Raw genomic sequence first — 14,749 nt, 5'->3', positions numbered from 1 at the left:
AGCTTTGAAAAACTTTCCTCCTCGTACCAGGAGCCCAGCGCAGGCTCCGAACGGGCTTTGCCCCCCCCCCCCCTTCCTCTTGAAAGTTTTCTCGGGCCCGACCGGCGGGGTGAGTCAATCGCGCTGTCAATCATCTGCCTCCTCCTCCTCCTTCCCCGGCTGGCAATGGGCCGCGAGCTCCTCCCCGGGCCGGGCTGGGAGCTTGCAAACTTTATAAATTGAGTTTAGGCAAAGCGGCGGGGGAAAGCGAGCGGCCGGCCGGAGGCAGAGCGAGGCGTGGCGGCAGAGCAGGGGGGAAGGACTCGGAGCAGGGCGCTGGAGGCTGTGCCTTACTTCCCACACTGCGATCCCTTGCGCCGGGCTAGTGCTGCTCTGCCGCCCTCCTGCCCCCCTGCGATCGCCCAACATGTCCACGGCTCTGGTGTCCCCGACCATCTTCGACCTGAGCGAAGTTCTGTGCAAGGTAAAGGGGCTCGCCTGGGCGGCGCGCTCGGGGCTGATCGGCCCCCTCTGCCCGTGTAGCTCTAGGGAATGGAGCTTTTTTTTTTGTTCTTTAACTAAAGTTCGGTGCCTATTTGGACTAAACTTTGTCGCCAGCCCTCCCTGGCGCTCGCCTCGTGCGGCGAGGGGAGGTTGTGTTGCCTCGATCGTAAGTCAGTTGCTGCTTGCAGTAAAATTATTCTGGTCTTCTCCCTCATTAGCTGATTGTGGCTGGTTTGTTTCACCTCTTTCCTGCCCGTCGGGCTGGCTTTCCTGCCTTTCATTGCCCCTAGGAAGGACTATGCCCAGCCAAGCAAACTTGCTAAATGTTTTGAGTGCCTTTCCGGGGCTGTGGTTTGTTTTGTTTGTTTGTTTTTTCTTTTCTTTTCTGCAAATAGCCTTCTGCAGAAGTTGTAAAGAGAACTCGTTAATGTGGCCAAACTGTTTGTGAGTTGTTCCCTTTTTCACTGTCTCCTCTTTCTCCCTCCAACCAGACCTCCAGGGGGGGAATTTTTTCTAATGTGTTAATCGCTGCATTTTGCGAAAATGTGTGTGTTTAACGATTCCGGGTATGAAATCCCAAGAATCCAAGTAGTTTTGTTAAACTTGTTAAGGACGTTTCCCTTCTCTCTGAGTTCTGTGCTTTTGAACTGAGATGATTCTAAAAGTATTGGAAATGTAAAACTTCCTTTTTTGTGTGTCAAAGCTACCTCTGGCTTCATAGAGCTGTTTGACATGGGGAGTTGGTAGAAGGAATCTTAACGTGTTAGAAAGCTTTTTCTTCCGAGTTGTTGCTCGGCCACTTTTAATTGCTTAAGTTTTAGGCTGCTGTAACATGCCTGGTCTTGTTGCTATGATTTTTCCAAGTTAGTTCTGCTTCTGCTCCTACAGCTGCAAATTTACTTTGGGGGCAAAACGATCTGGTGATGAGGTTCCTTTAATAACCTTTGCAGGCCAGTGTGCTGCACTCACAGCTGCTTCCATTCACTCAATGCAGTTTTACTTTTCTTATTTTCCCTCCTCCCCTTCAGATCAGCTTTGTTCCCTCCCACCCCCCGTGGATTTATCCTTTGTTTAGCAAAATTCTGTCTAAAGACACTTTTTCTTAATTTATAACCGAGCTGGTTTAAAAAGGGAAACAAAAGCAGAGTTGTCTACCCTCAATAAACTGATAGTCAAGAAAGTACTTTTCCTCCTACTCCTTAGATTTTTCCATGTTTTGAAATGATCAGTGTAGAATGATTACAAATAGAAATTCTATACTGACTCAGTTTTGCCTGTTTACTTTAAGAGTTGACAATGAAGCTGCACTACTAAAACAGGGCTAGGAGTGTCATATTTAATGAATGTGAACAAGGGCTGTGCCTCCCCTTCCCCCCCCCCCCCCCCCCCCAAAAAAAAGTTTAATCTGGACAGGTGAAGAGCTTTAAAAAAGCTCCGCTTTTCCAAGTAACTGTAGCAAACCTGTGTAACTTTTTTCCCCAAAAGAGCATTTTTAATATTTAAAACTGAGTTTGCAGATGAAGTAACTGGTTCCTGATCCCTTCCAGACTTTCCTTGCAGCCCAAAAGCTAATTGCAAAGGAATCCTCTTGTGGTTAGGGGTGAAGACTGGGCTGGATCAGATGAAATGCTATTGCTGTGCTGGAGGAGCAAGAGAAATGGGATTAATTTAGATCAGTAATTAGTGCATTTCCAAAATGTCTTATACCCCCACCCATTTGTCTCTCACATACGCCCTGTCCCTGAAGCAGGACTGTCCCAGATAATGCTTCTGTACTTTTCTGTAGTGCAGAAAATCTACAATTCTCAAAAGGTTTTGACAATAGTCCCTGACACTAGAGGGGTCTGTGAACAGGGTGGAATAATTCAAAAGAGGAGAGAGATGACAGGAAGTACTGGCTCTTGGGTCTGGAAGGGGTCCTGAACCTGGGGGAGATGTGGCTGCGGGACTGCAGGTGGAGCGGGGTGGGCAGTTGCTTGCGGCAGGGGAGGACTGTGTAACTCTGGAAGGAAGAATAGTGGGTTTGGCTCTTGCAGGCAGCACTAGGTGTGGGTAGGTGGGGCACCCAAGTTATTGCCTCTGGCGGGGGAGGTTATATGTATTGCAGGGTCACTGTGTGGGTAGGTGGGGCACCTGGTCGTTGCCTGGGGAAATGGGTGCCGTGTAACAGGATGATTTGCTGTCCTAGGAGGTGGGATATTAGAAGCAGGGTTACTTTGCAGAGAGATGGGGCTGGTGAAGATAAAGGCTAGGTTTGATATGGTGGAGCTGGATGTGGTCACCTTGTTGACTGATGAGTTGCATTGGGAATAGGCTGCAGGAGGGAGCTGGAGCAGGCTGGGTGACTAACTGTCTCTTGTTTTTCTCTCCACAGAGTAACAAGATGTTGAACTACAGCCCTTTAGGTGTTGGAGGGTGTCTGTTGGATAGGAAGGCAGTGGGCACCCCAGCTGGCGGGGGTTTCCCCAGGAGGCATTCTGTCACCTTGCCCAACTCCAAGTTTCACCAGAACCAGCTCCTAAGCAGCCTCAAGGGGGAGCCGACCCCTGTGCTGGGTCCCAGGGAAAGCCGTTTTCGGGACCGCTCCTTCTCTGAAGGTGGCGAGCGCCTGCTGCAGCAGAAGCAGCCCGGGGGACAAATCAACTCGAGCCGCTACAAGACAGAGCTGTGCCGCCCCTTTGAGGAGAACGGTGCCTGCAAATACGGTGACAAGTGCCAGTTTGCCCACGGCATCCATGAGCTGCGGAGCCTAACCCGCCACCCCAAGTACAAGACGGAGCTGTGTCGCACTTTCCACACCATCGGTTTCTGCCCTTATGGGCCTCGTTGTCACTTCATCCACAATGCTGAGGAGCGCCGTGCTGTGGCTGGGGGCCGGGACCCCACCATCGCCGACAGACCCCGCCTCCAACACAGCTTCAGCTTTGCTGGCTTCCCCAGTGTCACTGCCAATGGGCTGCTGGACAGCCCCACCTCAGTCACCCCACCACCCATGCTGAGCGCTGATGACCTTCTGGGCTCGCCCACATTGCCAGATTGTGCCAGCAACCCCTTCACCTTCTCCAGCCAGGAGCTGGCCACTCTGTTTGCCCCCAGCATAGGGGTGCAGGTGACCAGTGGGGGTTCACCCACTGCTTTCCTCTTCAGGCCCATGTCTGAGTCCCCCAACATGTTTGACTCACCCCCCAGTCCTCAGGACTCCCTCTCTGATCAGGAAGGCTATCTGAGCAGCTCCAGCAGCAGCCACAGTGGCTCAGATTCACCCATCCTGGATAACTCGAGACGTCTTCCCATCTTCAGCAGACTCTCCATCTCTGATGACTAAACTGGGGATCCTCTTGCCCTCCTCCCACCTTTATTACAATGTTAAGCTGAATCCCCCTCCTTAATGCCCCCAATCTAAGGGTTAGATGTTAACATAAAGGCTGTCCACTTGCCTGTAGCCAACTCACTGGCTTAGACCTTAAGTGCCAAATTACAATAAAAAGCAATAACCGTTTACAAAATTAGTGCCTTTGAACATTTTCACTGTGACTGTATTACCTCTCTGGCTGCAGAGGGCACCAGCAGCCTCCTTTAAAGCTCTGTGCACTTCCAGATGTGCAGGGAATATCCAGAACCAACTGCTCCCTCCACTGGCCACAATAATGCATTGTTCCTTCTCCCCTCCCTTCCCATTGGCCAGTTTCTGCTAGACTTAGGGCATGTGGACAGCGGTTAACATCCAACCCTATTCCCCCTTTAAAGACTAATCTTGCCTGGGGTCTGCTCAGGTCTGCAGGAAGAAAAGCTGAGAATGGACAAAGATTGTAACATGAGTGGGACTTGTGATTGGGGGAAAAAGCCAGATGGACTATGAAAGACTTGATTTTGGTGCTAAAAGTTCCCCATGTATACATGTCACATCTTTACAAACAATAAATAAAACTAGAGGGGGTGGGCAAATGGAATTCATTCCACACACGCAAGTTCCGTGTATTCCAAGTTCCAGTAGACATAGCTTTAATGGTTTTGCTCTAGAGTACATTAGATCTATCTTAGAGCACTCACGCCGAGCTTTTTATTATTTTTTTCTGGGTTTTTAATTTTGTATAACTTTTCAGAAATTGGAGAGCAAATTTTGCTTGTCACTGCACAACAATATAAAAAAAGCTTATTTAACTTATCAAAACGTATTTATTGCCGAAACCTATGCTTTTTGTTAATTTTGTTCATATTTATCGGGATGATGAATCCATAGAATATATTCTTTTATGTTTAAATTATGATCTTCCATATTAATCTTAAGATTGTGAAGTGTCTTTTTTTCCTTTTCCCCCCCCACAGTTTAATATATTATACTACAATGACATTTTTGTAACTTTACACTTTTTTGGTTATTTTATTTTAAAAAATGAAAAATTAATTTAAAAAAAATGCAAAAACTGTGTTTGGATTATTTATTTTAGAATTTCCCCCCTTTTTTTGTGTTGGACTGCAAATTGAGTTAATGTACTCCTTTGCCTTTTCTCTTCCTCCTCCTCCTCCTCCTCCCCTCCTAGGTCATACACACCTGGGCTTTAGAATGTATGTGTATAAGCTCTGTTGTGAGACAGTATGGAAGGAAGACATTTTACTTCCTTTTTTTTTTTTGATAGCTTCTTAAAGGAGACAAAAGCCTTTGGCTTAAAGTGCCTATTTGAAGACATTCCAAATGCAGTTTGTCTTTGCCTTTCTGTATTCCAAGTTTGGAGTTTTCCTTGTTGAGGTGAACGGGACTGGCACAAAGAAAACAATGAATGTAATTTTTCCCCCGTTACTGTTCACTACATTGCTTTTTTTCTTCTTTGTGAGTTTATTTAAAAGAATCTCTTTTGTAACGACTGTTTGCAGTTTAAATCAATAAACCCCAAGTTTTTTCAAGAAACTGACAGTGAAATTGGTTTTTCTTGCAAAAACGAGATGCTGGTTTTTTTTAAGATAGCCACTCAAATGTAGAATACTTCCTCCTCCCAACCCACAGTCTGCACAGGGGGCTTTGATACACCATCTCTCCTTCTCGGAGATGAGAATATGCTGATCAGCTTAAACAAGCAAATGGGTGTGTAGTTCCTTGTAAGAAGATGCATGCAGTGGCTTATTCGATCAGGCTTTGTTGATCTTCATGTTTACACTGAGATCACTGGGATCTTCCTCTTGTCTTAATTTTCAAAGTCACTCAGGCTTTTCCCACAAACTTCCTCTCCTGATATTTGTATCTGGATCTCCTGGACTGGCTTCCACTCCTGCTGTAAGGGATGGATCTTTCTTGCACCAGGAGAGTATGAGCTATGTTTTGAACTAGACTCTGGTAAACTGAAGTTTCTGATTAAATTATTCTAATTACTTTCGGATTTCAGGGTTTGTATATTAGTAACTGTTCTAGTTAGGCTTTTAGAGGGACTACATATTTTACAAGGTGAAAGAACACCAACCAAAAGCAGTTGAGTCAAAATGCATAAATCTCATCCCACATCATAGCCAAACCCTCACCTACTCCTTCAATGCAAAATTTCACTGGCGCTTCCAGGGACTGCTGAAAGTGTATTGTCTTGGCACTTTCTCCCTGGTGATGCTTACAGTGTAACTCTTGTACTCAGACTTGCTTGAGGCTCCCCTACCCATCTGAACATGTTTCAGCATCTTTCCAAGTAGTTGGGGGTGGGAAAACATACAAAACCAACAACCATCTATGCTCTGTCTCTTGCCCCATCTCAAGGAAGTTCAGGAGAAAATCTTTCCAGACTTACTGTAGAAGAACATCTTCCTAACATAGAACCTGCAGGACACCCCAGGGCCTATGCTAAACTTCCACCTGTGATATTGGAGGCCCTTTGGACCTAGCATTTCTACAGTGCAGTTTGGCAGAAATATAGGGCCAATTTAAGAGGTAAAAGTGGAGTGGGAGGTGGCTGCTAGAGAAATGGGTTACATTGGATCATATAAAAGGCATATGGAATTTTATCCAGCAGAACTTCACAACTGGTAAGCAGTACATGCTGCCCATGAGGGAAGAGCTCCAGGCACAACCACCATGCTGTTACTAATGTTTGACAAATGTCCTTCAAATGTATTGCACAGGCTGCAGCAATCTGCTTATATTTGCACATTCTCGGTTACTCAAAACTGTTCAAGCCTGAAAGACTATGGTATCTACCATAAGGTGCTTTGCAGCAGTAACTGCTTAACTGTCTCCCCTGAATGTTTAATGGAGTTTTGGTTTAAAAAAATAAATGCTCTGAGTGCCAAAGAATCCTTTGGCACTCATATTCCAGAGTGTGAGCATGGAGCTGGAAACTGCTCACCATTCTAGAGTTCTTTGAATGAATGTGCTTTGCCCTGTTAATAATTGATGAAGGAAATAGCTGTGCTACTTGCATGTTGCTCTCTGAGGAATAATTAGGATGCTGTGCAGACCTTTGCGCATAGTACTTGTGTGGTTCCCCTGGTGGTGCATTGGCCTAGTGTGCCAGCCTTTGGAGACAGGCCACCATTTGTCTTTGGATGGTTCATTCTTTCTTTCTTGATGACACACACCTTTGCCAGTAGGTTTTTATGGCAGTGTTTTGCAATAGTTAGATAGACTAAACTTGAGCCCTGGGTGGATGAAGAAGAAGGAAACACTCTAACCGCTCAGAACAGGCCACAATACACATTTATTTAGTATGACCTCTTTAATATTGGGAGTCTCCTGGTCTCTAACCCCAGTTACTTTGATTTAGGCCTGGCTATAGCATAGCAGCTATCTTAATGGTGCTGCTATTCTCCTGTCAGTGGATGAAGCTCAATTATCCATATTGATTCTTCTAGATGGCATCTGACAAATCTAAAACTTAATCATGAGATGTTGGTGATGTCATCAGATATTAGGAAGATTAAATTGAGTCACCAAGTGGCTTCATTGCTCCTTTTCTGAGAAGTGCTGGAGGATAGTCTTGGGCAATTGCTCATCTGATCTAAGGGGCCTTGTCCTGTATTTCCTTCTGTTGCCTCTCTCTTCAATTAGTATATGGGGTTGTTAAGGTGGGTAGTGAGGAAGTATGGGCAACAGTGTCTTCAGTATGCTAATAGCCCACTCAATCTCTTCTGACTTGTTCAGTGTTCTAACGTGCAAACTGATGCATGGATGAGAGCCAGCTGCCCAAGACTCTGTACAGATAAGATGAAGAATGCTTACAGGTTGAGGGGAAACAAACTAGATGGCAGAGCTTACCTCAGCATCCCAGACTGATGGGGCTTGCCTGCTGTTCACTTCTAAGGTTCTCCACTCAGGCCTCTTCGTGGTTCTGCAGTCGCTACTTGAAGTTTAAGTAGTTGCTGTTCCAAAGCCTGCTGCTTGTCGTCTCTGCTTGACAAGAAGATTGCATCCATTTCTTTCAGCCCCAGGCCTCACTTGTTCCCTACCTTTGTTGCCTTGAGGTTAATGTCTATAATGCTCTTGACCTTCAAACCATCCAGAAATTGCAGCTAGTTCAGAATAAAGCAGCCTGCTTGCTGAGCAGTGATACTTCTCTCCATGATCTGCATTGGCTACCTGATGTCTGGCATGTTAGGGGCAGCTTTTGATCTGCAAAGTTCTACATGGTTTAGGCCCAACCTATTTGAGTGACTGCCTCTCCCACTCTGTGATGGCATGGCAGTTGTAATAGCTGAGGCACTCTAGCTTGTAGTTATTTGGAATAACCAAGATGGAGCTCTGAAATGCTTTCCTCTCCCCATTCCCTGGCACGTTGGCCTGACAGTCACCCAATCCAACCTCTCTGGCAAAACCTGCAAAGTGACTCACCTATTTGCCCAAACTTCTCTGGATGTGAGGCATGCAGTGTGAGGTGGGTTCTTTATGGGGGTGGGAAACAGGTCTCTCTGCTGTCTATTTTTGTTGATGTGCTGGGTTTAGTCTGTTTTAAATAGATGTGATGTGCCTGGAGTATGAAAGGGGAGTGATAAAGCAAAATACATTTAAAAACAATATCCTACAAACTCTTGTTTCTCTCTTCCTGCTACTATTTTGCTCTGTCAGTGTAGTTAAGAGATGGATAAAAGGAAGAAAACTGTCTCCAGCTGTGATTTAAGAACTGTGGAAGTGAAACAGGAATGTTGTTACAAGCTCCTCAAGCACCTGGACTGTCTGTACAGTGCCTACCACAGTGGAACCCTGGTCTATGAACAGGGCCCCCTAGCTGCTACCACAATATACACAGAGAATGCAATGAGCTGCCCAGGCAAGGCTGTCTTAAAAAGCAGAGTGAGCATGTGCAAAAGGACATGTAGGAGGTTGCTGCTAGATGATGGGGCTGGGTAGAGCAAATCCATACAACACTTTATAAACACAGGTTGGAGCAGGGATCGTGCCTTCTTATGTTCACACAGTACTAACTAACAGTGGGTGCTACAAGCAACAATGAACTGGCTCTCCAGAAATGCCTCAAGAACTGGTGGAGTGTTGTGAGGAGGGTCTGAGGTGGGAAGAGTATCCAGCGCATTTGAGTCTGAGTCTGGAGAGCAGGGGGTTGGGGAAGCTATAAAGAGAGGAGCTGCAACAGTGTGAGAAGATGGGGTTTCCAACATTGATGTGAAGGAGTGGTGTTGCAGAAGGGTGGGTGGGTGGACAGACAGATGTGTGAGGAGAGGGAGTCCAGAGCACAAGACGGTGATGAAGTTACAAACCATGGAAGCCAGTGGAAGGGCTGAGTTGAGATGAAGTTGTGCTTGGGAAGGCTCCTCTTGCCCAAAGAACCATGTCTGTTTTTGAGAGCTGCAGGAAATGGAAAGCCAGACTTGTTCAAGACAATGTGGGTCAGGGACAAGTCACAGAGGTTGAAAAATGGTCTGAGTAACAGCAGCAGCTAAGGTTATAAGCAGTGAAAAGATGAGTGAAATGAAAAGTAGATGAAAAACAACTGAGGGCCAAGAATAGAGTCTTATTGGGACACCACAGCACAGAGATCTGGGGCCAGAGGAGGAACCTATACTGGAGAAAGTTTGGTAAGAACAGAGCCAGAATGGGAGGGGAAGTGCAGGAATCATTGCATTGATTGGGGGTCTAAGTCTAGGGGGAAGGAGTGCTCCATGATGCCAAAGGCTGCACTGAGGTAGGGGAAGAAGGAATTGAGACAGCTCCTGTCTTTCATCAAGAAATGGGAGTTCAGGTAGGCACCCTAGTAACACGAGAGTCCTGTCAGCAGAGATTTGGGAATAGTGTTTCATGAACTCATGGAACTACACTTAGAACTTTGAAAAGGGCCAGTTTAATCCAGATCATTAGAAGATGATACTGTCCAGTGGTGTACATTGTCCTTTGTTCTGAGACTCTGTGACTCCATGTCTGCTTTTTGCAAAGCCTGTACTTTTTCTCTAGAAAATGTCCAATTAAAAAAAGTTCTTTAAAACACCCTAAATCAATACCTGCTGTGCTATGACTAAGCCCCTCAGGCAGCATTGTAGCTAATTTATAACCTCCCCTTCTGAATGAAGGGGGGTTCTACTGGAAACAGACACATTAAGCATAGGCAAGGGCACTGAGGAACACAATTCTGCAGTAAACCAGGGAGGAAATGGGAATGTGGGTGGGTGGCTGCCAGGTGTGACAGTTTCTTATGTTTCCTCATGGGTAGACCAGAACTCCTGTTTGGTTAGCACAGCTTTCTGCGCTGGGTAGGTTTATTATACTGCAAATGTTTGGAATTCCATGTCTTAATTTTCCAAAGATTTTTAATTTTGTTTTGTTATTACCATTCTCTCAGCCTCTTCTCGGTGACATGGTTAAATCAAAACTGTGCTGCTTTATGGGGATGCAAAGGATGAGCTTGGAGCCCTCATTCCTTCTGCAAATTAATCTTTTTACGGTTTTATTTTTATGTCCTCCTCCACCCACCCACCACTACCACTTGCTCAACACATGGAAGTGAAACTTCTCCATTTAACGTTCTCCAGGCTTTATAACTGTCTGTGTAGCACATGGCTGCCAGCTACACAACTCTCAGAGCCTGTAAGGTGGTGTTTCCCTCCCAGTTTCTAAATGGATGTTGGTATGTTGTAAAAAGAAGAATGGGAACCAGTGGAAACAAATTTATATTTCTCTATATTTTCAAATCCTATTGCCCCTCTTTGATGGCATCAGGGGCAAAAATGCTTTGAGACTGGAATGCCCACCGTCTTAACACTGGGCTTTCAACAGCCCACCATCCTAGATGTGAGAGTCATGTGGAAGTTTAGCCATGTGTCTTGCCATCTCTCTGGAGTATTATCTCCTGCATGGAAAAGGAGGTCGATATAAGTGGGCGGCAGTTGTAGTAACACAGATGGATACATTATACTGCACAGGTAGAACTAATACTTAGCACTTCTCTAGGTTTCCTTTCTCATGTGGATCTGGAAGCATTTCACTAAGATACTGAGCATTTCTTAAGGTAGGCAAATATCACTGTACCTATTTCATAGATGGGGAAACTGAACTACAAAGCAGTTAAATCAAGTGACTTGATGAAAGTTCCACAGTCTGTCAGCAGAAGAGCTAGGAAAACAATTTAGGACTTCTGACTTCTACCTTTCTGTTTTAATCTTTAGATCACAGCAAATATTTCATGAACAGATGCCAATGTTGATTCACAGGACAAGGATGTGGAACGCAAGTAATAGAAATGCCAGTACTGCTTAGGTCTGTAGTCACAGGCCCTGAAAGAGAGACTAGAGTACATGGAATAAAAGCAAGCAAAGTTATTTTTAAATGCTTTTGATATATGTGTTTTTAAGGAATTTCTTGGAAGACATGCTTGGAAGACATCAGCATTTACCCTCCTAATGACTGGGGAGAGTGAGACTCCACTGCAGTCCCAGCTTTTAGTTAAGGAGGCTATACGAATCCTGGTTTCGGCATGACTGCAGTCATGTGACCATGGAATGTCATGTTCATATGCAACAATGGAGTAGTCATGTCATTTAAGAAGTGCAGTAGTTCTCTGAAAAATTACTGTAAAAAACAGTACAAGAAGTTTCCATTCTCATTTTCTCTCATCACCTCCAGATGTGATATGTTCAGTTTGCAAATCAAGCTTTTTTTTCTGCCAGCCCTAAAAATTCATCCTGGATCTAAAAGTAAAGACTGACTCCAACTTGCTCCCTCTCACCTATGCTAGCCCAGCATGTCTAACAGCAGTAGAAAAACAGTAAAAACTTTTTTTCACTAAGTTCAGCCAATAGTCAGCTGAGCACACACAGGGAACAGATCTGTCGAACGAGATATCTGCCATTGTTACAGTCACTTTTCTGACAATAACAGCACTTTAAGGTGGGTGTGAACAGCTGGAAAAGTTGTCTTTTTAAAAAACAAAGAAACAATTTGTGATAACTTTAAAACAGGCAGTTGGAAGAGTGAACCTAGTGATGGAAATGGGAGGCAGGAGGCCTGCTGGGTTATCATATCATTAGGGTTGGCAAGGACTTCTAGTGAGTCATCTAGACCATCCCTCTGACTACAGCAGGATTGATTTCATTATCCCTAAACCACCTCGGATTCAGATAGCTGTCTAGAGTTAATCTTGAATGCTTCCACTGCTGACAAGCCCACAGAATTCCCTCAGCGGCGTGTTCCATTGCTCAAGCTGTCCTAATGTTTACATATTTATCCCAATATTTACCTTGAATTTATCCTGCTGTGGTTTAAGTCCATTTATTTCTTGCCCTGTCCTTTTTGGCTAATCAAAATAGAACACCACCCTCTTGATAACATCTCTTTACATCCCTAACCTGGGTTGAGAAGAGCAGAATAACTGCCAAAATGGAGATAGACACTATCTTTCTACAATACAACCAGATACAGCATTTAACCTTTGTGTCAGCATCACATTGCTAACTTTTCTTCAGTTTGTCATCTCCTGAGGCCCATGACACTTCTCTGTAGCACTCCTGCCTAGCCAGTGCCCCCCCCCCCCCATCGTGTTTGTGTGAGGATTATTCCTTTACTGAATTTCATTTCTCTTTCCACTCTATTAAGAGCCGGCTCTGATTGTACTACTGTCCTTCAAAGTATTTGGAAGCCTCCAAGCAGCCCGCCGGCTGAAGGTTTGGATAATGTACGGTGGCAGTGGATAATACTTGATGCTTCAGTGTAAGTTGCACCCCTGAGCCCCATAGCATCTGGTCACTTGTACAATCCTCCTCCTGAAGGAAAAAAAATACTTCTTGTCTCTGGGAAGCTTAAACCCTGAACATAAGAGCCAGTTTAGTCCCTCTTACCATGAATTGCATAGTTATAACTGTTCATAAGGGTCATAAAATTATCCCGCCTTTTAAAAAATTCACCCATAGTATTGGACTTGTGACCTCCCCTATCAGCTCAGTTCCAAAGGGTGACCATACACTATGTAAAGACGTAGTACCTTTTGTTTGCTCTGAGTGTACTGCCCTTTAGGTTTATCGACCGACCCTTTTGGTCTCATATTATTGGCTGGAGTAAGACACAGGGATGTTTCACTTTTCGCTGTGTCCTTCATAATTTTGAATACGCCAATCAAGTCTCCTTTGCCATTTCACCTTTTCATCCCAAATAATCCTAGTTTATATAATCTCTCGTCAAATGGCAATCCCACCTAGACCTCTAATAACTTTATTGCTCTTCTATGGATATTTTTTAACCTCTTCTACACCCTCCTCAAAGTGAAACAACCAAAATTAGACACACATAGTTCCAAAAGAGTTCACCATAACTGTCAGAACATTTTAAATCACTTTCAATGCAGCCAGGAGTACCATCTAATTTTTTAGCGGCTTCTCTGCACTGGACAGGCTGCTTCATTCAACTATTCATGAAGCTCAAGATTTTCAAACCTGAGTTCTTAAAATGAGACTCCTAAATTCATATTTAGGTTCACAGAAGTTGCTATACTAGATCAGACCCACAGTCCATCTAGTTCAGAATCCTGTCTCTGACCATGGCCAGATAGAAACTGTACATAGATTTGTAAATAATGTTTATACTTCATAGCTTTTATATTAGTATAGTTTAGTTAGTATAGCTTGTTTTTCCCCATCCTGGGGACTCCCTACCTGTAGTCTGGGACTGTGCCCAGAGTCCCAAGGTTCAAGAATCACAGGTCCTGCCTTTGCTCCTTCTCCGTGAGTGACGATCACCAGCACTGCTTCTACTGCTGGGGTGAGATGCATATCTCTGCAAAGTGAAGTATTTGTTGCTCATTTCTATCAAAAACTCACAACGCTCATGAGCTTTGTCTAAGGAAACACCTTATGCTGAAAGCTATGAGCCCCTACTCCAATTTGGGCCAGGCAGACCCTCTTGTACATTGGCCCCCAACAGATGAGCGGCGCGTCTCCAAGTATGTGCTTAGGAACTGAGACTGTAGCTCCTAAACCTAAGGACTCTTCCTCCAGGGCTTCCTATGAGAGTTGAGTCCACTCTCATGGTCACAAGGCCAGATCCCTGTTCAGGACTGTCTACAAGAGAGGCGATCCCTACCGCCCATCCCTACAGCCCATCAAGGTTGGGTAAGTCCTCGCACAGGAATTCTAACAGGCCAGCACCGCTGGAAACCCTCAGGCTGTAGGATAAAGTGTGCAAGAAGAAAGATCCACTGGTTCCATTGGTGACTCCAGTTCTGAAACACAAGGACTGTTATCCACTGGTTCTGTCTAGGAGTGTGGGTCTGGAATCACCAGCTCACTCATCCAAGGACTGCACTAGCCCCCAAGAAACACCAGAACCATTGGTTACGACCATCAAAACCCTCTGAACATCAGGATATATGGAGACATATACAACACCACAGGATATTTTCCTCCCTTACCCACAGTCTCCTACCCTGTATGGCCGGCCCTCCTGCGGGCAATTACACTGGAGGACGATACTACTTCAGTGTCTCAGGAACCATCTCATCTCCAACCGTCGAGCAGGAGTGATCCAGTACCAAAGGCCCCACCATTGGAAGGGGAGCAGTTTTCGGACTCGGACTAGTCAGATGTTCTGGCCACTCCTCCATCTCCTCAGAGATAGCTGAGCCCTGACAGGCAGTTGAGGAGATCTGGACGCTACCATCTGGATGCAGGTGGAGGGTCCGGGGCTCCCCACAGTGGCCTGGGCTCGCTGGGTGGCTCTTACCACTGCCTGGCTCTGGCTTCTGGCCTGGCTGGGGGCAGGGCCTCAGGGGGAACAGGAGGAGCAGGGGTGGGGCCATTGAGAGGGGCTGGGCCTTGTGGCAAGGGGGGACTAAAGCCCACCTCAGCCCCCACCAAGAAG

General features: G+C 45.5%; 1 protein-coding gene across 1 annotated transcript; it reads left to right on the top strand.

Moving 5' to 3' along the window:
* The first annotated feature begins 245 nt into the window (after positions 1–245).
* On the top strand, positions 246–4,907 carry ZFP36L1 (ZFP36 ring finger protein like 1). Its single transcript, XM_024218821.3, has 2 exons — positions 246–463; positions 2,858–4,907. Exons 1-2 carry the CDS (start codon positions 407–409, stop codon positions 3,806–3,808), a joined length of 1,008 nt encoding a protein of 335 aa, XP_024074589.2. The 5' UTR covers positions 246–406; the 3' UTR covers positions 3,809–4,907.
* Positions 4,908–14,749: the final 9,842 nt, after the last annotated feature.

The sequence above is a fragment of the Terrapene carolina genome, unplaced genomic scaffold, assembly GCF_002925995.2.
Source record: "Terrapene carolina triunguis isolate 2854851 unplaced genomic scaffold, T_m_triunguis-2.0 Scaffold96, whole genome shotgun sequence".
NCBI lineage: Eukaryota > Metazoa > Chordata > Testudines > Emydidae > Terrapene > Terrapene triunguis.
The sequence above is the reverse complement of the archived record's forward strand: the minus strand, read 5'-3'. Positions and strand labels throughout refer to the sequence as shown.